The 24,950-nt window shown below is 43.7% G+C and overlaps 1 protein-coding gene across 3 annotated transcripts in view; it reads right to left on the reverse strand.

Annotated features, from left to right (window-relative positions):
• Positions 1 to 24,950, reverse strand: part of LOC124039460 (collagen alpha-1(XI) chain-like) — a 216,932-nt gene that overhangs the window by 99,991 nt on the left and 91,991 nt on the right. For all 3 annotated transcript variants that reach the window (XM_046355451.1, XM_046355450.1, XM_046355449.1), the window contains 11 exons: positions 24,534 to 24,587; positions 23,075 to 23,119; positions 19,636 to 19,689; positions 12,241 to 12,285; positions 11,668 to 11,721; positions 6,563 to 6,607; positions 6,037 to 6,090; positions 5,834 to 5,878; positions 2,156 to 2,209; positions 1,929 to 2,036; positions 1,603 to 1,656 (listed from right to left, as the gene is read on the reverse strand). In XM_046355451.1, coding sequence (XP_046211407.1) covers positions 1,603 to 1,656; positions 1,929 to 2,036; positions 2,156 to 2,209; positions 5,834 to 5,878; positions 6,037 to 6,090; positions 6,563 to 6,607; positions 11,668 to 11,721; positions 12,241 to 12,285; positions 19,636 to 19,689; positions 23,075 to 23,119; positions 24,534 to 24,587 — 612 coding nt within the window. The remainder of the gene's footprint in view (positions 1 to 1,602; positions 1,657 to 1,928; positions 2,037 to 2,155; positions 2,210 to 5,833; positions 5,879 to 6,036; positions 6,091 to 6,562; positions 6,608 to 11,667; positions 11,722 to 12,240; positions 12,286 to 19,635; positions 19,690 to 23,074; positions 23,120 to 24,533; positions 24,588 to 24,950) is intronic.

The raw sequence follows: 24,950 nt of genomic DNA on the forward strand, positions 1-24,950 counted from the left end.
AGCTTTAGGTAGAGTATTTTCTAAGCCTGAATTCACAAAGTCATGTGATGGAAATAGATAGGGCCAAACACTCACGAGTTTGAAAGATTACAAATGTATCACTATGAAACTGCCATGATTCTAAACCCAAAGGCTGTGCTTTCAGACACCCATAGCAACACTTCCATAGTTCACTTTCTAAAAAAAAATGGAACTTCTGATAGCTCTCAGGCGTAAATGAGTATGTATTAGAGTATGTATCAGACACCATCTCACGGAATGCAACATAATCTTCCAGCATAATGTTTATAATCTTTTAATCCATATTGCCAGTGGTTTGCTGAACAGCATATTGCTGGATGTAATGTAGTAGGGCATGTATATCCTGTTAGGGGACGTGATATGATGCTAATTACCAACTCTACCTGTCTGTGTTTGACTGGAGATGATCGTAATTCTCAGTGTGCACCACCATCTAGGTCTCAGAGGACACAATATGCCTGGTTGGTTTCTGGGTGTAAGAAGAATGAAGACTGACAGGCACTATCAACAGTACCTCCATATTGGATCATTGCTATCTTTTGAAACACAGGTCAGCCAATGGGACAACCCTAATGTGAATGGGACAACCCTGATGTGAATGGGACAACCCTGATGCCAATGGGACAACCCTGATGTGAATGGGACAACCCTGATGTGAATGGGACAACCCTGATGTGAATGGGACAACCCTGATGTGAATGGGACAACCCTAATGTGAATGGGACAACCCTGATGTGAATGGGACAACCCTAATGTGAATGGGACAACCCTGATGCCAATGGGACAACCCTGATGTGAATGGGACAACCCTGATGCCAATGGGACAACCCTGATGTGAATGGGACAACCCTGATGCCAATGGGACAACCCTGATGTGAATGGGACAACCCTGATGCCAATGGGACAACCCTGATGTGAATGGGACAACCCTGATGCCAATGGGACAACCCTGATGTCAATGGGACAACCCTGATGCCAATGGGACAACCCTGATGTCAATGGGACAACCCTGATGTCAATGGGACAACCCTGATGCCAATGGGACAACCCTGATGAAAAATCCCTGAATGTTCGTCAAGGAACAACCATGTCTGTCCTGACATCAGGAAACTCCTTAATACACTCTTGGAAAAAAAAGGTGCTATCTAGAACCTAAAAGGGTTCTTCGGCTGTTCCTATTGGAGAACCCTTTGAAGAACCATGTTTGGTTCCAGGTAGAACCCCTTTGAGTTCCATGTAGAGTCCTTTACACAAAGGGTTCTACATGGAACCAAAAGGGTTTCTTCCTTGAACCAAAAAATAGCTATCCTATGGGGACAGAGTTTAGGCTTTCTAAGAGTTTAGGCTTTTGGTGTGTTTACTGAGATGAGAGTTTAGGGGTTTGGTGTGTTTACTGAGATGAGAGTGTACGGGTTTGGTGTGTTTACTGAGATGAGAGTTTAGGGGTTTGGTGTGTTTACTGAGATGAGAGTTTAGGCGTTTGGTGTGTTTACTGAGATGAGCTGGGTTTTGTGGGATGCTTTTGATTAAAGTTTTCCCAGAAATCTTCATAGGCATCACAGAGTGGGTTTGTTTACATACCTTTGGTCCTTGTCTTCCTGGGTAGCCGGGTAACCCTGGAACACCCAGTTTTCCCTGAAGACAACAGAGAAGTCAACATAAACTATTATTTGAATGAGCAAAATGTATATAATATATATATATATATATTGGTAAACATTCATATGTGAAGGTCGTTTGACCGAAAGCTTAGAAATATGTATCTGACGGGAAGTGTGCAGAAACCTATTCCTGTTTTAAACAGTTGTACAGTAAAATGGAATTCAACTATTTCCACAGACTTGGGGGATATTCTGCTAACAGATTGACCTCACAGGACAAATAGAGAGTGAGAATGAAGACTTCACCTTCTCTCCAGCACCCCCCATGGAGCCAGACTCTCCGTTGGGGCCTGCTCTTCCCTTGGGACCCTCGGGTCCTTCCTCACCACGGGGCCCAAGCATACCAAGCTCACCCTGAGTACATCCAACAGACAACAGATCTGATATTGTACCATTACTGTAGCCTATGGTGGAAAGTGTACCATACACATGACGATGATGGCTGAATCGGTATCATTGAGTTGTCAACTCACCCTGTCACCTTTGAGACCCATGTCTCCCTTGAAACCAGGGAAACCGTCCTCACCCTGAAATCAGAGGGAACGTCAATAAAAGGGTTACTTGTTTTGTTACTTCATAGGAGATTGAATGGAACTCAGAGATTGAATGGAACTCAGAGATTGTATGGAACTCAGAGATTGTATGGAACTCAGAGATTGTATGGAACTCAGAGATTGAATGGAACTCAGAGATTGAATGGAACTCAGAGATTGAATGGAACTCAGAGATTGAATGGAACTCAGAGATTGTATGGAACTCAGAGATTGTATGGAACTCAGAGATTGAATGGAACTCAGAGATTGTATGGAACTCAGAGATTGTATGGAACTCAGAGATTGCATGGAACTCAGAGATTGAATGGAACTCAGAGATTGAATGGAACTCAGAGATTGAATGGAACTTTAACCTGTCGTTATGTGTAAATTATCATGGGAATTCAGTATGCCTTGAGCTTGTACATAATTGTAACCTAATTGCTATGGCAGAGTATCTTTGGATACATACTTATTTTTAAAATATTATTTTGTTTGAATCTAATAGCAACGCTAGACATGTCTATGAATCTGGGCTGTAGCTTTCCATTATGAAACAGGGAACCTCATTTGACATGTATGTATGCCATGAAGACTACTGCAATCTGGTGGCCAAGGAGGGGAATGACACTGCATGTACACAAGAGCAAAAGCTATTGATGTCTTTGTTATGCTGCTATGGGGACGTGTGGTTGAGCATTAGAAAACATGGTGGATGAGTTAACAAGAGAATAAGGAAACCTCTCTTTGTCTCTTTCACCCTCTGTTCTCTCCATACATCTGTCTCCCACTGTCTCCATTATCTCTGTTCTCTGTCTCCCACTGTCTCCATTCTCTCTGTTCTCTGTCTCCCACTGTCTCCATTCTCTCTGTTCTCTGTATCCCACTGTCTCCATTCTCTCTGTTCTCTGTCTCCCACTGTCTCCATTCTCTCTGTCCACTGTCTCCATTATCTCTGTTCTCTGTCTCCCACTGTCTCCATTCTCTCTGTTCTCTGTCTCCCACTGTCTCCATTCTCTCTGTTCTCTGTCTAACAAGAGAATCTCTGTTCTCTGTCTCTACTGTCTCCATTCTCTGTTCTCTGTCTCCCACTGTCTCCTTTCTCTCTGTTCTCTGTCTCCTACTGTCTCCATTATCTCTGTTCTCTGTCTCCCACTGTCTCCATTCTCTCTGTTCTCTGTCTCCCACTGTCTCCATTCTCTCTGTTCTCTGTCTCCTACTGTCTCCATTCTCTCTGTTCTCTGTCTCCCACTGTCTCCATTCTCTCTGTTCTCTGTCTCCCACTGTCTCCATTCTCTCTGTTCTCTGTCTCCCACTGTCTCCATTCTCTCTGTTCTCTGTCTCCCACTGTCTCCATTCTCTCTGTTCTCTGTCTCCTACTGTCTCCATTCTCTCTGTTCTGTCTCCTACTGTCTCCATTCTCTCTGTTCTGTCTCCTACTGTCTCCATTCTCTCTGTTCTCTGTCTCCCACTGTGTACTTTACTTATCTCTGTTGTTGTTCTCTGAGTCTCTCTGTGCAGTCTGTCACCTGTTTGTGTCTCGTCTCCTCCAAACACATGTAGTTGTGTGGGTGCACCCAAAGCAGTAAAACCATGTTTTATGTTTCACAACAAGCCCTCACCTCTGGGATGGTGTGCATTCATTTTCTATTCAGAACCAACACGACCTTCCTTCCTCAAGGTTTTGGGTTTGCATTAAAACTTCAACATAAGTTCATTTAAAACCTAACTGCAGTAATAACCCTGATATCTATGATGTTACTGTTGTAAAAACACAACTTTAATAGTGGATCAGAATCATGCTCTTGGTTTTCAATTACATTCATGAGGCTGTTGTAATACAGTTAGGAGTAGAGGGGACATTTTGGACTCTAGGAAGACGTTGTGACAGGTCATCCAATGGGACAACCCTTATGCCAATGGGACAACCCTGATGTGAATGGGTCAACCCTGATGTGAATGGGACAACCCTGATGTGAATGGGTCAACCCTGATGTGAATGGGTCAACCCTGATGTGAATGGGACAACCCTGATGTGAATGGGTCAACCCTGATGTGAATGGGACAACCCTGATGTGAATGGGTCAACCCTGATGTGAATGGGACAACCCTGATGTGAATGGGTCAACCCTGATGTGAATGGGTCAACCCGGATGAAAAATCCCTGAATGTTCTTCAAGGAACAACCATGTCTGTCCTGACATCAGGAAACTCCTTAATACACTCTTGGAAAAAAAAAAGGTGCTATTTAGAACCTAAAAGGGTTCTTCGGCTGTTCGTATTGGAGAACCCTTTGAAAACCATTTTGGTTCCAGGTAGAACCCCTTTGAGTTCCATGTAGAGTCACACAGGGTTCCACAGGGTTCTACATGAAATGTAGCATAGTTCTACCTGGAACCTAACATGGTTCTTCAAAAAAGGTTTCTCCAATAGGAACAGCCGAAACAAAAATGAAACAAAAATAGTTATCCTATGGGGACAGCTGAAGAACCCTTTTGGAACCCTAGTGGAACCCTTTTTTCTAAGAGTTTAGGCTTTTGGTGTGTTTACTGAGATGAGAGTTTAGCGGTTTGGTGTGTTTACTGAGATGAGAGTTTAGCGGTTTGGTGTGTTTACTGAGATGAGAGTGTAGGCTTTTGGTGTGTTTACTGAGATGAGAGTATAGGCTTTTGGTGTGTTTACTGAGATGAGAGTGTAGGCTTTTGGTGTGTTTACTGAGATGAGAGTGTAGGCTTTTGGTGTGTTTACTGAGATGAGAGTTTAGGGGTTTGGTGTGTTTACTGAGATGAGAGTTTAGGCTTTTGGTGTGTTTACTGAGATGAGAGTTTAGGGGTTTGGTGTGTTTACTGAGATGAGAGTTTAGGGGTTTGGTGTGTTTACTGAGATGAGAGTTTAGGCTTTTGGTGTGTTTACTGAGATGAGAGTGTAGGCGTTTGGTGTGTTTACTGAGATGAGCGTTTAGGCTTTTGGTGTGTTTACTGAGATGAGAGTGTAGGCTTTTGGTGTGTTTACTGAGATGAGAGTGTAGGCTTTTGGTTTGTTTACTGAGATGAGAGTTTAGGCGTTTGGTGTGTTTACTGAGATGAGAGTTTAGCGGTTTGGTGTGTTTACTGAGATGAGAGTTTAGCGGTTTGGTGTGTTTACTGAGATGAGAGTTTAGGCGTTTGGTGTGTTTACTGAGATGAGAGTTTAGGCTTTTGGTGTGTTTACTGAGATGAGAGTGTAGGCTTTTGGTGTGTTTACTGAGATGAGAGTTTAGCGGTTTGGTGTGTTTACTGAGATGAGAGTTTAGGGGTTTGGTGTGTTTATACTGAGATGAGAGTTTAGGCGTTTGGTGTGTTTACTGAGATGAGAGTTTAGGGGTTTGCTGTGTTTACTGAGATGAGAGTTTAGGGGTTTGCTGTGTTTACTGAGATGAGAGTTTAGGCGTTTGGTGTGTTTACTGAGATGAGAGTGTAGGCATTTTGGACTGCAGGAAGTCTATGTGACAGGACTTTTTGAGAGAGCGTTGTGTTCCAACTCATTGGTCAGATAGAACAGTGCTAGGAATCAAAACATTCTTACACACAATAGCAGCAGGAATACGAAACGTCACATTTTGAAAAGAGGAAGCTTTACCTTCTCTCCCTTTCCACCCTTCAGTCCACGAACGCCATCGGCACCCTAATAGATAGACAGCAAACAAATCAAATCAAATCAAATTGATTTATATAGCCCTTCCTACATCAGCTGATATCTCAAAGTGCTAAGGTGGGACGTGACACCACGTCCCACCTTAAGGATGCTACTGAACATCCCCTGGGTGAGCTACAACACCATACCTTGACACCACGATGACCGGGATAACCAATAGGACCTTGGGGACCTGCCTGGCCCTGGAGGAAGAGAAGGCAGAGAGAGAGAGAGAGAGAGAGAGAGAGAGAGAGAGAGAGAGAGAGAGAGAGAGAGAGAGAGAGAGAGAGAGAGAGAGAGAGAGAGAGAGAGAGAGAGAGAGAGAGAGAGAGAGAGAGAGAGAGAGAGAGAGAGAGAGAGAGAGAGAGAGAGAGAGAGAGAGAGAGAGAGAGAGAGAGAGAGAGAGAGAGAGAGAGAGAGAGAGAGAGAGAGAGAGAGGGAGAGAGAGAGAGAGAGAGAGAGAGAGAGAGAGAGAGAGAGAGAGAGAGAGAGAGAGAGAGAGAGAGAGAGAGAGAGAGCGAGAGAGAGAGAGAGAGAGAGCACAATGTCTTCATTAGTCTCTCAATAAGAGATATGTCATAAAACCCATTCAAAATTCTTCTGTTTATGTATCATATTCAAAATAATTACATATAAATCAATCAATTAATCAATACATGAATTAATTGCACTTACTAAAGCTCCCTTCTCACCAGCTGGACCTTCTTTACCAGGATGGCCCTGTAAGGAAATAAAGGACACAAAGGACTTTACTCTACTATGGATGCTCTATGTTACGTAAACTCTCTATGGACCACCTCGAGCCTGATGTCTCTATAGACCACCTCGAGCCTGATGTCTCTGTAGACCACCTCGAGCCTGATGTCTCTATAGACCACCTCGAGCCTGATGTCTCTATAGACCACCTCGAGCCTGATGTCTCTGTAGACCACCTCGAGCCTGATGTCTCTATAGACCACCTCGAGCCTGATGTCTCTATAGACCACCTCGAGCCTGATGTCTCTATGGACCACCTCGAGCCTGATGTCTCTATAGACCACCTCGAGCCTGATGTCTCTATAGACCACCTCGAGCCTGATGTCTCTATAGACCACCTCGAGCCTGATGTCTCTATAGACCACCTCGAGCCTGATGTCTCTATGGACCACCTCGAGCCTGATGTCTCTATGGACCACCTCGAGCCTGATGTCTCTATAGACCACCTCGAGCCTGATGTCTCTATAGACCACCTCGAGCCTGATGTCTCTATAGACCACCTCGAGCCTGATGTCTCTATAGACCACCTCGAGCCTGATGTCTCTATAGACCCTCGAGCCTGATGTCTCTATAGACCACCTCGAGCCTGATGTCTCTATGATGATGATGATGATGTCTCTGTATATCAGAAAGTTCTAGCTTGATTCTATGGAACACATCTGTATATCAGAAAGTTCTAGCTTGATTCTATAGAACACATCTGAACATCAGAAAGTTCTAGCTTGATTCTATGGAACACATCTGCACATCAGAAAGTTCTAGCTTGATTCTATGGAACACATCTGAACATCAGAAAGTTCTAGCTTGATTCTATGGAACACATCTGCACATCAGAAAGTTCTAGCTTGATTCTATGGAACACATCTGAACATCAGAAAGTTCTAGCTTGATTCTATGGAACACATCTGAACATCAGAAAGTTCTAGCTTGATTCTATGGAACACATCTGCACATCAGAAAGTTCTAGCTTGATTCTATGGAACACATCTGCACATCAGAAAGTTCTAGCTTGATTCTAAGGAACACATCTGAATATTAGAAAGTTCTAGCTTGTTTCTATGGAACACATCTGAACATCAGAAAGTTCTAACTTGATTCTATGGAACACATCTGCACATCAGAAAGTTCTAGCTTGATTCTAAGGAACACATCTGCACATCAGAAAGTTCTAGCTTGATTCTATAGAACACATCTGCACATCAGAAAGTTCTAGCTTGATTCTATGGAACACATCTGAACATCAGAAAGTTCTAGCTTGATTCTATGGAACACATCTGCACATCAGAAAGTTCTAGCTTGATTCTATGGAACACATCTGAACATCAGAAAGTTCTAGCTTGATTCTATGGAACACATCTGAACATCAGAAAGTTCTAGCTTGATTCTATGGAACACATCTGCACATCAGAAAGTTCTAGCTTGATTCTATGGAACACATCTGCACATCAGAAAGTTCTAGCTTGATTCTAAGGAACACATCTGAATATTAGAAAGTTCTAGCTTGTTTCTATGGAACACATCTGAACATCAGAAAGTTCTAACTTGATTCTATGGAACACATCTGCACATCAGAAAGTTCTAGCTTGATTCTAAGGAACACATCTGCACATCAGAAAGTTCTAGCTTGATTCTAAGGAACACATCTGTATATCAGAAAGTTCTAGCTTGATTCTAAGGAACACATCTGAATATTAGAAAGTTCTAGCTTGTTTCTATGGAACACATCTGAACATCAGAAAGTTCTAACTTGATTCTATGGAACACATCTGTATATCAGAAAGTTCTAGCTTGATTCTATGGAACACATCTGTATATCAGAAAGTTCTAGCTTGATTCTAAGGAACACATCTGAATATTAGAAAGTTCTAGCTTGTTTCTATGGAACACATCTGAACATCAGAAAGTTCTAACTTGATTCTATGGAACACATCTGTACATCAGAAAGTTCTAACTTGATTCTATGGAACACATCTGCACATCAGAAAGTTCTAGCTTGATTCTAAGGAACACATCTGCACATCAGAAAGTTCTAGCTTGATTCTAAGGAACACATCTGTATATCAGAAAGTTCTAGCTTGATTCTAAGGAACACATCTGAATATTAGAAAGTTCTAGCTTGTTTCTATGGAACACATCTGAACATCAGAAAGTTCTAACTTGATTCTATGGAACACATCTGAATATTAGAAAGTTCTAGCTTGTTTCTATGGAACACATCTGAATATTAGAAAGTTCTAACTTGATTCTATGGAACACATCTGCACATCAGAAAGTTCTAACTTGATTCTATGGAACACATCTGAATATTAGAAAGTTCTAGCTTGTTTCTATGGAACACATCTGAACATCAGAAAGTTCTAACTTGATTCTATGGAACACATCTGTACATCAGAAAGTTCTAACTTGATTCTATGGAACACATCTGCACATCAGAAAGTTCTAGCTTGATTCTAAGGAACACATCTGCACATCAGAAAGTTCTAGCTTGATTCTAAGGAACACATCTGTATATCAGAAAGTTCTAGCTTGATTCTAAGGAACACATCTGAATATTAGAAAGTTCTAGCTTGTTTCTATGGAACACATCTGAACATCAGAAAGTTCTAACTTGATTCTATGGAACACATCTGAATATTAGAAAGTTCTAGCTTGTTTCTATGGAACACATCTGCACATCAGAAAGTTCTAGCTTGATTCTATGGAACACATCTGAACATCAGAAAGTTCTAGCTTGATTCTAAGGAACACATTTGTACATCAGACTGTAGTGATGGAGGTTTTAACAACCCTAGCTCCAGGTTCAGTCTGAATGACTGGTTAGTTTATGTACCTTTCACTTGTACACCTGGTATGAATTAAATGTGTGAGGAGATAGGCCTCAGGATGCCTCTCTCTCTCACACTGACCCTTAGGCCTCAGGATGCCTCTCTCTCTCACCTTGACCGTTAGGCCTCAGGATTCCTCTCTCTCGCTTTGACCCTTAGGCATCAGGATGCCTCTCTCTCTCACCCTGACCCTTAGGCCTCAGGATGCCTCTCTCTCTCACCCTGACCCTTAGGCCTCAGGATGCCTCTCTCTCTCTCACCTTGACCGTTAGGCCTCAGGATGCCTCTCTCTCTCACCTTGACCGTTAGGCCTCAGGATGCCTCTCTCTCTCACCCTGACCCTTAGGCCTCAGGATGCCTCTCTCTCACCCTGACCATTAGGCCTCAGGATGCCTCTCTCTCTCACCCTGACCCTTAGGCCTCAGGATGCCTCTCTCTCACCCTGACCCTTAGGCCTCAGGATGCCTCTCTCTCTCACCCTGACCCTTAGGCCTCAGGATGCCTCTCTCTCTCACCTTGATCCTTAGGCCTCAGGATGCCTCTCTCTCTCACCCTGACTCTTAGGCCTCAGGATGCCTCTCTCTCTCACACTGACCCTTAGGCCTCAGGATGCCTCTCTCTCTCACCTTGACCGTTAGGCCTCAGGATTCCTCTCTCTCGCTTTGACCCTTAGGCATCAGGATGCCTCTCTCTCTCACCCTGACCCTTAGGCCTCAGGATGCCTCTCTCTCTCACCCTGACCCTTAGGCCTCAGGATGCCTCTCTCTCTCTCACCTTGACCGTTAGGCCTCAGGATGCCTCTCTCTCTCACCTTGACCGTTAGGCCTCAGGATGCCTCTCTCTCACCTTGACCTTTAGGCCTCAGGATGCCTCTCTCTCTCACCCTGACCCTTAGGCCTCAGGATGCCTCTCTCTCGCTCTCTCTCTCACCCTGACCCTTAGGCCTCAGGATGCCTCTCTCTCTCACCTTGACCGTTAGGCCTCAGGATGCCTCTCTCTCTCACCTTGACCGTTAGGCCTCAGGATGCCTCTCTCTCACCTTGACCGTTAGGCCTCAAGATGCCTCTCTCTCACCCTGACCGTTAGGCCTCAGGATGCCTCTCTCTCTCACACTGACCCTTAGGCCTCAGGATGCCTCTCTCTCTCACCTTGACCGTTAGGCCTCAGGATTCCTCTCTCTCGCTTTGACCCTTAGGCATCAGGATGCCTCTCTCTCTCACCCTGATCCTTAGGCCTCAGGATGCCTCTCTCTCTCACCCTGACCCTTAGGCCTCAGGATGCCTCTCTCTCTCTCACCTTGACCGTTAGGCCTCAGGATGCCCCTCTCTCTCACCCTGACCCTTAGGCCTCAGGATGCCTCTCTCTCTCACCTTGACCGTTAGGCCTCAGGATGCCTCTCTCTCTCACCCTGACCGTTAGGCCTCAGGATGCCTCTCTCTCACCCTGACCGTTAGGCCTCAAGATGCCTCTCTCTCACCCTGACCGTTAGGCCTCAAGATGCCTCTCTCTCACCCTGACCGTTAGGCCTCAAGATGCCTCTCTCTCACCCTGACCGTTAGGCCTCAGGATGCCTCTCTCTTACCCTGACCGTTAGGCCTCAGGATGCCTCTCTCTCTCACCCTGACCATCACACTGTAGGTTATACAATAGTACAACATTCAAAGAGATGTTGGATGGTGGTTTGAAGTGGAAGGCAGACAAACTACAGTGTGTACTGGTGGGTTTCTACTCTTCTACAAACTACAGTGTGTACTGGTGGGTTTCTACTCCTCTATAAACTACAGTGTGTACTGGTGGGTTTCTACTCCTCTATAAACTACTGTGTGTACTGGTGGGTTTCTACTCCTCTATAAACTACAGTGTGTACGGGTGGGTTTCTACTCCTCTATAAACTACAGTGTGTACTGGTGGGTTTCTACTCCTCTATTAACTACAGTGTGTACTGGTGGGTTTCTACTCCTCTATAAACTACAGTGTGTACTGGTGGGTTTCTACTCCTCTATAAACTACAGTGTGTACTGGTGGGTTTCTACTCCTCTATAAACTACAGTGTGTACTGGTGGGTTTCTACTCCTCTATAAACTACAGTGTGTACTGGTGGGTTTCTACTCCTCTATAAACTACAGTGTGTACTGGTGGGTTGTCTGAGAGTGAGAGGAGGAGAAGAGTGTGAGACAGAGTTAACAGAAGATCACGTACAGGAGGCCCATCTGATCCAGGTAAACCGGCCAACCCCGACCTGCCGTGAGGCCCCTGTAAACAGAGACACATAGAAACACTGATTGATTAAAGGTCAAAACGACACTGTACTTTAACAATGTATCTGCTGACGTCAGCTCTGTTTCTGGGAGGACTGAGATTACCTTGGAGAAAAACTATCTGAGAATAATACTATTTTTATGTTCCAGAGGAGGTACTAGGTCTTCCTCAGAGGAAGTACTACGTCCTCAGAGGAAGTACTAGGTTCTCAGAGGAGATATTAGGTCCTCAGAGATACTCGGTCCTCAGAGATACTCGGTCCTCAGAGGAGGTACTAGGTCTTCAAACATTAATTCACTACATATTATAGAGTAAGGGGGGTTGACATAACATAAGCAAAACCCTTCCAGTACAGTACTATAGTAAACAAGAATTTTCCAGTCTGTGTATTTTAAATCTACATCTAACAGATCAGACATTTAACAATTTGTCTTTTGTACCACTATCTTACGAACACAACACTTTCAGGTCAGTTTTGTTGACAGGCAACAGAAGAGCAGAGCTCCAACTTACTCTTTCACCGGGTGGTCCGATGGGACCTTGAGGACCAGGAAGTCCCTGCAGGACAGAAGCAGACAGACAACTTCAGAGTTTGTTGCCATAGTTGCAGCACAAGCACACACACGCACACAAATGTGTGTACACACACACACACACACACACACACACACACACACACACACACACACCTGGGGACATGGAGGGGCATATGGGACTCAGCAGAAGGTACTAACTCACGTGCGGGGGGTAAGAATGTTGGAACCGTATTTGTTCTTGAGTGTGTCTGTGTGCGCACTTGTGTGTTTTTGTGTGTGTGTGTCACGCCCCGACCTTAGAGATTTTTACGTGAGGGTGAGGGTGTGATTTGGGTGGGCATTCTATGTTCCTTTTTCTATGTTTTTGTATTTCTTTGTTTTTGGCCGGGTATGGTTCTCAATCAGGGACAGCTGTCTGCCGTTGTCTCTGATTGGGAACCATACTTAGACAGCCCTTTTTCCCACCTGTCTTTGTGGGTAGTTGTCTTTGTTTGTTGGCACTATGGCCTTAAGCTTCACAGTTGGTTTTTGGATTGTTTATTGTTTTTGTCGGTGTCATATGAATAAAAGGAATATGTACGCTCACCACGCTGCACCTTGGTCGAGTTCTTTAAACGGCCCTGACACTGTGTGTGTGTGTGTGTGTGTGTGTGTGTGTGTGTGTGTGTGTGTGTGTGTGTGTGTGTGTGTGTGTGTGTGTGTGTGTGTGTGTGTGTGTGTGTGTGTGTGTGTGTGTGTGTGTGTGTGTGTGTGTGTGTGTGTGTGTGTGTGTGTGGCAAAGAGAATAATCTGAGGCTGTGCTGGAGCTCGGGGAGCCTGCTGCAGGCATTCCACAGACATGAATGAGATACTTTCACCACTTTGCTCAACCCCCAGTAAAACCCCAGCAAAATATCCTAAGAAAATCTCTCTGTTTGTGCTTTCTACAGCTCCAGGGAGAAAGAGGGAGAGACAAAGAGAGGAAGGAAAAGAGGGAAGGAGAGGGGAGGGGGAAAAGAGGAGAGAGAAGGAGGACGACGAGGAGGAAGAGGAGAGGAGAGGAGGGGGAGAGGAGAAGGAAGAGGAGGAAGAGGAGGAGGGGAGAGGAGGAAAGGGGGAGAGGAGAGAGGAGAGGAGGAAGGGGAGGGGGAGAGGAGGGGAGGAGGAAGAGGAGGGAGAGCAGGGGAAGAGGGGAGGGGGAGGAGGAGAGGAGGAGGGAGAGGGGAGGGGGGGAGAGGAGGGGAGCAGGAAGAGGAGGGGAGAGCAGGGGAGGAGGAGGGGAGAGGACGGGACAAGGGGAGGGGAAGAGGGGGAGGGGAAGGGGAGGGGAGGGGAAGAGGAGGGGAGAGCAGGGGAAGAGGAGGGGGAGAGCAGGGGAAGAGGAGGGGAGGAGGAGAGGAGAGGAGAGGGGAGGGGGGGGGAGGAGGGGAGGAGGAAGAGGAGGTGAGCAGCAGGGGAGGAGGGGAGAGGACAGGACAAGGGGAGGGGAAGAGGAGGGGAGGGGAGGAGGAGGGGAAGAGGAGGGGAGAGCAGGGGAGGAGGAGAGGAGAGGAGAGGAGAGGGGAGGGGGAGAGCAGGGGAGGAGGAAGAGGAGGTGAGAGCAGGGGGAGGGAGGAGGGAGGGGGAGGGAGGAGGGGGAGAGGAGGGGAGGAGGAAGAGGAGGTGAGAGCAGGGGAAGAGGAGGGGAGAGGGCGGGACAAGGGGAGGGGAAGAGGAGGGGAGAGGAGAGGGGAGGGGGGGAGAGGGAGCAGAAGAGGAAAGAGATAATTGAATGATATAAATGATCATCAAAGAGCAGTATATTTCCATAAGATGTTGACACCTCAGAAATCAGAGTGAGACAATTATCTATTTTCAGACATTACACAGGAATAAAGACACATTGTTCGTGTGTGCTGAGTGTCAATAGCCACTTCAACCCTTATCAACAGTATACTCTTCCAAGCTAGTTTGACTATTATTTGTACATGCAAGCTAGTCTTTATTGTAAACATACAGTTTTGAGCTCAGGTGCATCCTGTTTCCATTGATCAGCCTTGAGATGTTTCTTAAACATGATAGGAGGCCACCTGTGGTAAAGGCAATTGAATGGACATCATTTGGAAAGGCTTGGAAACAAGACATGATGTTGAAGGAATTTTCCGTGGAGCTCCGAGACAGAATTGTGTCGAGGCACAGATCTGGGGAAGGGTACCAAAAATGTCTGCAACATTGAAGGTCCCCAAGAAAACAGTTGCATCCATCATTCTTAAATGGAAGAAGTTTGGAACCATCAAGACTCTTCCCAGCACTGTACACCCGGCCAAACAGAGCAACCGAGGAAGAAGGGCCTTGGTCAGGGAGGTGACCAAGAACTCTAGAGCTCTGTCAGAGTGAGCATCGAGTTCCTCTGTGGAGATGGAAGAACCTTCCAGAAGGACAACCATCTCTGCAGCACTCCACTAATCAGGACTTTATGGTAGAGCGGCCAGACGGAAGCTACTCCTCAATAAAAGGCAGATGTCAACAAGCTTAGAGTTTGCCAAAAAGGCACCTAAAGGTCTCTCACCATAAGAAACTAAATTCTCTGGTCTGATGGAACCAAGATTGAACTCTTTGGCCAAGCATCATGTCTGCGAAGTGTCACATCTGGAGGAAAATTGTCAGCATCCCTATGTCAAGCATAATGTTGTGTTTTTCAGATTAAAACTTCTTAGTGATCCCTTCCCGCTCAGATCCCGGTAACGGGATTGATTTGACAAAATTCAGCGAAATTGCAGCGAGCCAAATTCAAAAACAGAAATACTCACGACAAAAAATTCACAAGACATGCATATATAATACATCAAAATAAAGCTTAACTTGTTGTTAACCAAGCCGCAGTGTCATATTTCAAAAAGGCTTTATGGCGAAAGCAGACCAATGCGATTATCTTAGGACTGCACCCCACATACAAACAAATGAACATCAGATTTGAACCAGCCAGGTTGAAACGATATAACGATATAATTCATGCCTTACCTTTGAAAATCTTCTTCTGTTGGCACTCCAAAATGTCCCAGAAACATCACAAATGTTCCTTTTGTTCGATAAATTCCTTCTTTATAACCCCAAAATGTCCATTTATTTGGCTCGTTTGATTCAGAAAATACACCGGTTCCAACTCGCCCAACATGACTACAAAGTATCTAATAAGTTACCTGTAAACTTGGTCCAAACATTTCAAACAACGTTCCTAATCCAAACTTAGGTATCTTAAAACGTAAATAATCGCTACAATTTAAGACGGGATAAATTGTGTTAAATACTGGACGAAAACAAAGTGAAGCACGTTACAGGTCGCGTGCACCAAAAGACTAGAGTCCATATGGAAAGAACAGGGCTACTTCTTCATTTCTCAGAAGAAAAAACATCAACCAATTTCTAAGGACTGGTGACATCTAGTGGAAGCCATAGAAACTGCAACCAGATTCCTATGAAAAAGGGCTTACCATAGAAAACGAATGGAAAACGTATTGACCTCAACAACAAAAAATCCCTGGATTGATTGTCCTCGGGGTTTCACCTGCCAAATCAGTTCTGTTAAACTCACAGATATTATTCTAACAGTTTTAGGAACTTCAGAGTGTTTTCCATCCAAACCAACTAATAATATGCATATCCTAGCTTCTGGGCCTGAGTAAGCGGCAGTTCACTTTGGGCACGTCAGTCATCTGACCATCCGAATACTGCCCCCTAGCCTTAAGAAGTTTTAAGGGACTGGGAGACTAGTCAGGATCGAGGGAAAGATTAACAGAGCAAAGTACAGAGAGATCCTTGATGAAAACCTGCTCCAGAGCGGTCAGGACCTCAGACTGGGGCAAAGGTTCACATTCCAACAGAACAATGACCCTAAGCACACAGCCAAGACAACACATGAGTGGCTTCGGGACAAGTCTCTGAATGTCCTTCAGTGACCCAGCCAGAGCCCGGACTTGAACCCGATCTAACATCATGGTAGAGACCTGAAAATACCAGTGCAGTGAAGCTCCCCATCCAACCTGACAGAGCATGAGAGGATCTGCAGAGAAGAATGGGAGAAACTCCCCAAAAACAGGTGTGCCAAGCTTGTAGCGTCATACCCAAGAAGACTCAAGGCTGTAATCGCTGCCAAAGCACTAAGTAAAGGGTCTGAATACTTAGTGTGTTAATGTCATATTTCAGTTTTTATATTTTATTGATGTGCAAAAATGTCAGAAAAACTGTTTAGGTTTTATAACTATGGGGTATTGGGTGTAGATTGATGACGGGAAAAAATGATTTAATCCTTTTTAGAACAAACCTGTAACGTAACACAATGTGGAAAAAGTCAAAGGTCAAAGTCAAATACTTACAGAATGTATCAGTACACAGTACCAGTCGATAGTCTGGACACACCTATTAATTCAAGGGTTTTACTTTATTTTCTACCTTGTAGAATAATAATGAAGACATCAACACTATTAAAAGTCCATATTATGGCAAGAACAGCTCAATTAAGCAAAGAGAAGTGACATCATTACTTTAAGACATTAAGGTCAGTCAATACAGAACAAGAAATAAAAAATATTCACAAAAAATATCAGGCGCTATGAAGACACTCACAGTTAAGGAAGACCCCGAGTTACCTCTGCTGCAGAGAATAAGTTCATTAGAGCTACCAGCCTCAGAAATTGCAGCCCAAACAAAATGCTTCACAGAGGAACAGTAACACACATCTCAGCATCAACTGTTCAGAGGAGACTGCGTGAATCAGGCCTTCATGGTCGAATTGCTGCAAAGAAACCACTATTAAAGGACACCAATGCTAAGAAACACAACCAATGGGCATTAGACCGGTGGAAATCTGTCCTTTGGTCTGAGTCCAAATTTGAGATGTTTTGTTCCAACCGCCGTGTCTTTGTGAGACACAGAGTAGGTGAACGGATGATCTCCACATGTGTGGTTCCCACCGTGAAGCATGGAGGAGGAGGTGTGATGGTGTGGGGATGCTTTGCTGGTGACACTGTCAGTGATTTGTTTAGAATTCAAGGCACACTTAAGCAGCATGGCTACCACAGCCTTCTGCAGCGATACGCCATCCCATCTGGTTTGCGCTTAGTGGGACTATCATTTATTTTTCAACAGGACAATGACCCAACACACCTCCAGGCTGTGTAAGGGCTATTTGACCAAGAAGGAGAATGATTGGAGTGCTGCATCAGATGACCTGGCCTCCACAATCACCCGACATAAACCCAATTGAGTTGGTTTGGGATGAGTTAGACCGCAGAGTGTAGGAAAAGCAGCCAATAAGTGCTCAGCATATGTGGGAACTCACTCAAGACTGTTGGAAAAACATTCCAGGTGAAGTTGGTTGAGAGAATGCAAAGAGTGTGCAAAGCTGTCATCAAAGCAAAGGGTGGCTACTTTGAAGAATCTTAAATATGAAATATATTTTGATTTGTTTAACACTTTTTTGGTTACTACATGATTCCATATGTGTTATTTCATAGTTTTGATGTCTTCACTATTATTCTGCAATGTAGCAATGTAGGAAATAGTAAACAAAATAAAAACATTTAAATGAGTAGGTGTGTCCAAACGTTTGAGTGGCGTTGTATATGAATTGATCTATAACAACACTACCGTACAAAGGTTTGAGGTCACTTAGAAATGTTGTTGATTTTGAAAGAAAAGCAAATTTTTCGCTATTAAAGTAACATCATATTGATCGGAAATAAAGTGTAGACATTGTTAATGTTGTAAATGAGTTAGCTAATTGGAACACAGGAGTGATGGTTGCTGATAATGGGCCTCTGTACTCTATGTAGATATATATCAAAATCAGCCGTTTCCAGCTACAATAGTCATTTATAACATCAACAATGTCTACACTGTATTTCTGATCAACTTAATGTTATTTTAATGGACAAAAATGTTGCTTCTCTTTCAAAAACAAAGACATTTCTAAGTGACCCCAAACTTCTAAACAGTAGTGTATTATTATTGTATATATATATATATTTTTTTTTACAAATTACTCTATTGCTGAAAGTACTTGAAAACGGTGTTTGGGATTTGAGGGTGTTATAGGTAAAAACAATCTGCTATTACTAGAAACCTGCATCATCAGTCATTTATGACCTTTGACCTTCTGGTGTTTATAAAACCCACATCTCTAGCTTGACATGAAGATACTGTCTGCCTGTAGTCTGTGATAATGTCTGAAATACTGTATACTGTCTGTGGTACTGTTACTGTCTGTGGTACTGTTACTGTCTGTGGTTCTGTATATTTGTAAGTCGCTCTGGATAAGAGCGTCTGCTAAATTACTTAAATGTAAATGTAAATGTAGTACTGTAAAGTGTCTGTAATACTGTATAATGTCTGTAATACTGTAGACAGTATACATAACGTTCATAGAGGTCTTTGCTGATGTTTCCATGAACAGTAAACTGTTATCCTCTGCGTATGACTGTAGACTGTCTGTAATACTGTATACTGTCTGTAATACTTTATACTGTCTGTAATACTGTATACTGTCTGTAATACTGTATACTGTCTGTAATACTGTATACTGTCTAATAGTGTATACTGTCTAATAGTGTATACTGTCTAATAGTGTATACTGTCTGTAATACTGTATAGGGTCTGTAATACTGTATACTGTCTGTAATACTGTATACTGTCTGTAATACTGTATAGGGTCTGTAATACTGTATACTGTCTAATAGTGTATACTGTCTAATAGTGTATACTGTCTAATAGTGTATACTGTCTGTAATACTGTATAGGGTCTGTAGTACTGCATACTGTCTGTAATACTGTATAGTGTCTGTAGTACTGTATAGTGTCTGTAATACTGTATAGTGTCTGTAATACTGTACACTGTCTGTAATACTGTACACTGTCTGTAATACTGTATACTGTCTGTAATACTGTATACTGTCTAATACTGTACACTGTCTGTAATACTGTATACTGTCTGTAATACTGTACACTGTCTGTAATACTGTATACTGTCTGTAATACTGTACACTGTCTGTAATACTGTATACTGTCTGTAATACTGTATACTTTCTGTAATACTGTACACTGTCTGTAATACTGTATAGTGTCTGTAATACTGTACACTGTCTGTAATACTGTATACTGTCTGTAATATTGTATACTGTCTGTAATACTGTATAGTGCCTGTAATACTGTATACTGTCTAATACTGTACACTGTCTGTAATACTGTATACTGTCTGTAATACTGTACACTGTCTGTAATACTGTACACTGTCTGTAATACTGTATACTTTCTGTAATACTGTATACTTTCTGTAATACTGTACACTGTCTGTAATACTGTATACTGTCTGTAATACTGCATACTGTCTGTAATACTGCATACTGTCTGTAATACTCACTTGTGTTCCTGGGATCCCCTGCTGTCCTGGTGGTCCCGGCTCTCCTTGAGGTCCCTAAACAAAGAGACCATCAATCTGAGAAGGAGCAAAGAGCAGAGCACAGCAGACCGTATCTACAGTATGTCTGTCAGTCTACCTAGAAGATGGACGCTTCCACGATTTAAGGAGATGTTTAAGAGTACTAATGTAAGCTTTGGCAGTGTCTTCTCTCAGTGCTTTAGGGACTACATACAAATCTGTTTTTCATGGTTCAGGCTAGTCCCCTTAGTTCCAGTGAAGGGAAATCTGAACTCTACTGCATACAATAACAGTCCATGCTTACATGTTTGTGACAACAGTTTGGGGAAGGCCCTTTCCTGCTTCAGCGTTACAATGCTCCCGTGCACAAAGCGAGGTCCATATAGAAATGTTTTTTTTTTTTTGAGATCCGTGTGGAAGAACTTGACTGGCCTGCACTGAGCCCTGACCTCAACCCCATTGAACATCTTTGGGATGAATTGGAAAGCAGACTTCGAGCCAGGCCTAATCGCCCGACCCCACTAATGCTCTTGTGGCTGAATGGAAGCTTGTCCCTGCAACAATGTTCCAACATGTAGTGGAAAGCCTTTCCAGAACAGTGGAGGCTGTTATAGTAGCAAAGGGAGGACCAACTCCATATTAATGACTTCCCAGAAGAGTGGAGGCTGTTATAGCAGCAAAGAGAGGACCAACTCCATATTAATGACTTCCCAGAAGAGTGGAGGCTGTTATAGCAGCAAAGAGAGGACCAACTCCATATTAATGACTTCCCAGAAGAGTGGAGGCTGTTATAGCAGCAAAGAGAGGACCAACTCCATATTAATGACTTCCCAGAAGAGTGGAGGCTGTTATAGCAGCAAAGAGAGGACCAACTCCATATTAATGACTTCCCAGAAGAGTGGAGGCTGTTACAGCAGCAAAGAGAGGACCAACTCCATATTAATGACTTCCCAGAAGAGTGGAGGCTGTTATAGCAGCAAAGGGGGAACCAACTCCATATTAACGCCCATCATTTTGGAACGAGATGTTTGACGAGCAGGTGTTCACATACTTTAGTGTATTACTACCTACAGCTGCAAATGTTGAGCTGGTTTATTGGCTTAGCCTACCCAATAGAAATTCACTAAAATCACCTTGGCACATCGTTGCTCACATTTTAGGCTAAACATAACGAAATGTATTGAGACAAATTATAGACAGTAGACTGCATGTAGCAAAATATAACTCAATTGATTGAACATTAAATGTAGTTCTATATGATTGAAATAGGCCTGTAGCCTACTGTTTATATTTTAATGCAGTCATCTCGGTTTTTCATTTCAAGCGTATTTTTCATATGTTGCTTGTTTGTATCAATTGTAAAGACATTGACAACTGTGTCTTCGTAGTCCGCTTTGTTTCTGAGGTTGTCAGCGGGTCAACAGAGAGATGGATAAACCACGCGACTCTGTGTTTAGCAGAGATCTTCTGTGTATAAAGTAATGCCGTCAGGGTAAAAACAGCATCTATCGACGCACTGAGCTGTTCTAAGAGTTGTCTGAGGCAGTGCATTAGATTCCAAGCGTCTTCAGGTGCCATGTTAATAACGATAGTTTTGGGGAAACATCTCTGAGATTTAACGACGCTCCCACGAAGGTTCTAACGATGAACTTAAGCCCTAAGATGCTTTTGGGAAACCGGAGCCCTGGGCTGTACTGTTGCTAGGATACTGAGCTGAATAATGAACATGTTCTCCTCGTGTACAATATTAATATACACCGAGTGTACAAAACATTAAGAACACCTGATGAATCCAGGAGAAAGCTATGATCCCTTATTGATGTCACTTGTTAAATCCACTTCAAATCATCGTAGATGAAGGGGATGCGTTTTATGCCCTGAGACAACTGAACCATGGATTGTGTCTGTGTGCCGTGCTGTGTGTGAATGGGCAAGACAAAATATTGAAGTGCCTTGAACGGTGTACGGTAGTAGGTTTGGGTCAAGAACTGCAACGCTGCTGTGTGGTTTTTTATTTTTACGCTCAACAGTTTCCTGTGTGTATCAAGAATGGTCCACCACCCAAAGGACATGCAGCCAACCTGACACAACTTCCTCCTAAACACTGATCTAGGACCAGATTACCTTTCCCAGAGCCTTCATTAAAACCATTAGAAGGGCAGCTTGTAAAACCGACCTTAGGGGCAATATCAACCTACTCTGAGTTGCTACAGGGAGAGGCCCCAGTGAGCGGCCATTTTGGAACACAGGGAGGGGTCACATCCTGACCGAAAGATGGTGGATAAATGAGAAGGTTTACTCAGGTTTATCATTAAAAAATATTTAAGCTCACTGTTCGTCCATAATGCTCATGGTTCCTCCATAATTCCTGGCATGCTCATGGTTCCTCCATAATTCCTGGCATGCTCATGGTTCCTCCATAATACCTGGCATGCTCATGGTTCCTCCATAATACCTGGCATGCTCATGGTTCCTCCATAATTCCTGGCATGCTCATGGTTCCTCCATAATTCCTGGCATGCTCATGGTTCCTCCATAATACCTGGCATGCTCATGGTTCCTCCATAATACCTGGCATGCTCACCAGCTGGTAGACTACCCTCCTCTCTGGAGACAGAGTCTTGGTAATGTAGACTACCCTCCTCTCTGGAGACAGAGTCTTGGTAATGTAGACTACCCTCCTCTCTGGAGACAGAGTCTTGGTAATGTAGACTACCCTCCTCTCTGAAGACAGAGTCTTGGTAACGTAGACTACCCTCCTCTCTGGAGACAGAGTCTTGGTAAGGTAGACTAACCTACTCTCTGGAGACAGAGTCTTGGTAACGTAGACTACCCTCCTCTCTGGAGACAGAGCCTTGGTAATGTAGACTACCCTCCTCTCTGGAGACAGAGTCTTGGTAAGGTAGACTAACCTACTCTCTGAAGACAGAGTCTTGGTAACGTAGACTACCCTCCTCTCTGGAGACAGAGTCTTGGTAACGTAGACTACCCTCCTCTCTGGAGACAGAGTCTTGGTAAGGTAGACTACCCTCCTCTCTGGAGACAGAGTCTTGGTAATGTAGACTACCCTCCTCTCTGAAGACAGAGTCTTGGTAATGTAGACTACCCTCCTCTCTGGAGACAGAGTCTTGGTAAGGTAGACTACCCTCCTCTCTGGAGACAGAGTCGTGGTAAGGTAGACTACCCTCCTCTCTGAAGATAGAGTCTTGGTAATGTAGACTACCCTCCTCTCTGGAGACAGAGTCTTGGTAACGTAGACTACCCTCCTCTCTGGAGACAGAGTCTTGGTAAGGTAGACTACCCTCCTCTCTGGAGACAGGGTCTTGGTAAGTCTTATACTAACACTATAAAACAGTTCAGGTCAAAGTGTGTGTTTTGGATGGTGTATCTGTGTAAGATAACATTATGACAGGATTCATACCATGTTTCCTTTGGGACCGTGAGGACCGTCCACTCCAGCTACACCCTGTGGAAACACAACTAGTCAGATGGGTAGGAATTAATTATTGATGTATGGCTATATGATACAGGAGATACCATAGTGATATATATGATAAAGGAGATACCATAGTGATATATATGATACAGGAGATACCATAGTGATATATATGATACAGGAGATACCATAGTGATATATATGATAAAGGAGATACCATAGTGATATATATGATACAGGAGATACCATAGTGATATATATGATACAGGAGATACCATAGTGATATATATGATACAGGAGATACCATAGTGATATATATGATACAGGAGATACCATAGTGATATATATGATACAGGAGATACCATAGTGATATATATGATACAGGAGATACCATAGTGATATATATGATACAGGAGATACCATAGTGATATATATGATACAGGAGATACCATAGTGATATATATGATACAGGAGATACCATAGTGATATATATGATACAGGAGATACCATAGTGATGTAGATGATACAGGAGACACCATGGGGATATATATGACACAGGAGATACCATAGTGATATATATGACACAGGAGATACCATGGCTCTGATTCTACTTTATTGATGGAAAAGTACTGACTATCCCTGTGATATGTGGTTGTCTAACCTAGTTATCTGAAGATGAATGTACTGACTATGACTGGTCCACCTAGTTATCTGAAGATGAATGTACTGACTATGACTGGTCCACCTAGCTATCTGAAGATGAATGTACTGACTATGACTGGTCCACCTAGTTATCTGAAGATGAATGTACTGACTATGACTGGTCCACCTAGTTAGCTGAAGATGAATGTACTGACTATGACTGGTCCACCTAGTTATCTGAAGATGAATGTACTGACTATGACTGGTCCACCTAGCTATCTGGAGATGAATGTACTGACTATGACTGGTCCACCTAGCTATCTGGAGATGAATGTACTGACTATGACTGGTCCATCTATCTATCTGGAGATGAATGTACTGACTATGACTGACTGGTCCACCTAGCTATCTGGAGATGAATGTACTGACTATGACTGGTCCACCTAGCTATCTGGAGATGAATGTACTGACTATGACTGGTCCATCTATCTATCTGGAGATGAATGTACTGACTATGACTGGTCCACCTAGCTATCTGGAGATTAATGTACTGACTATGACTGGTCCACCTAGCTATCTGGAGATGAATGTACTGACTATGACTGGTCCATCTATCTATCTGGAGATGAATGTACTGACTATGACTGGTCCACCTAGCTATCTGTAGATGAATGTACTGACTATGACTGGTCCACCTATCTATCTGTAGATTAATGTGTTAACTGTAAGTCCCTCTGGATAAGAGTGTCTGCTAAAAGACTAACATGTACAAGAAGGAAACTATGTGTGAATAATTACGTACAGGCTGTCCAGTGGGCCCAGGTGGACCGTTTGGCCCAAGCACACCTCTAGGACCCTGAGAGAGAGAGAGAGAGAGAGAGAGGGAGAGAGAGAGAGAGAGAGAGAGAGAGAGAGAGAGAGAGAGAGAGAGAGAGAGAGAGACAGAGACAGAGACAGAGACAGAGAGAGAGAGAGAGAGAGAGAGAGAGAGAGAGAGAGAGAGAGAGAGAGAGAGAGAGAGAGAGAGAGAGAGAGAGAGAGAGAGAGAGAGAGAGAGAGAGAGAGAGACAGAGAGAGAGAGAGAGAGAGAGAGAGAGAGAGAGACAGAGAGAGAGACAGACAGAGAGACAGAGACAGAGAGAGAGACAGAGAGAGAGACAGAGAGAGAGAGAGAGAGAGAGAGAGAGAGAGAGAGAGAGAGAGAGAGAGAGAGAGAGAG

Source organism: Oncorhynchus gorbuscha, linkage group LG07 (assembly GCF_021184085.1).
Source record: "Oncorhynchus gorbuscha isolate QuinsamMale2020 ecotype Even-year linkage group LG07, OgorEven_v1.0, whole genome shotgun sequence".
In the NCBI taxonomy this organism is placed as follows: Eukaryota; Metazoa; Chordata; class Actinopteri; order Salmoniformes; family Salmonidae; genus Oncorhynchus; species Oncorhynchus gorbuscha.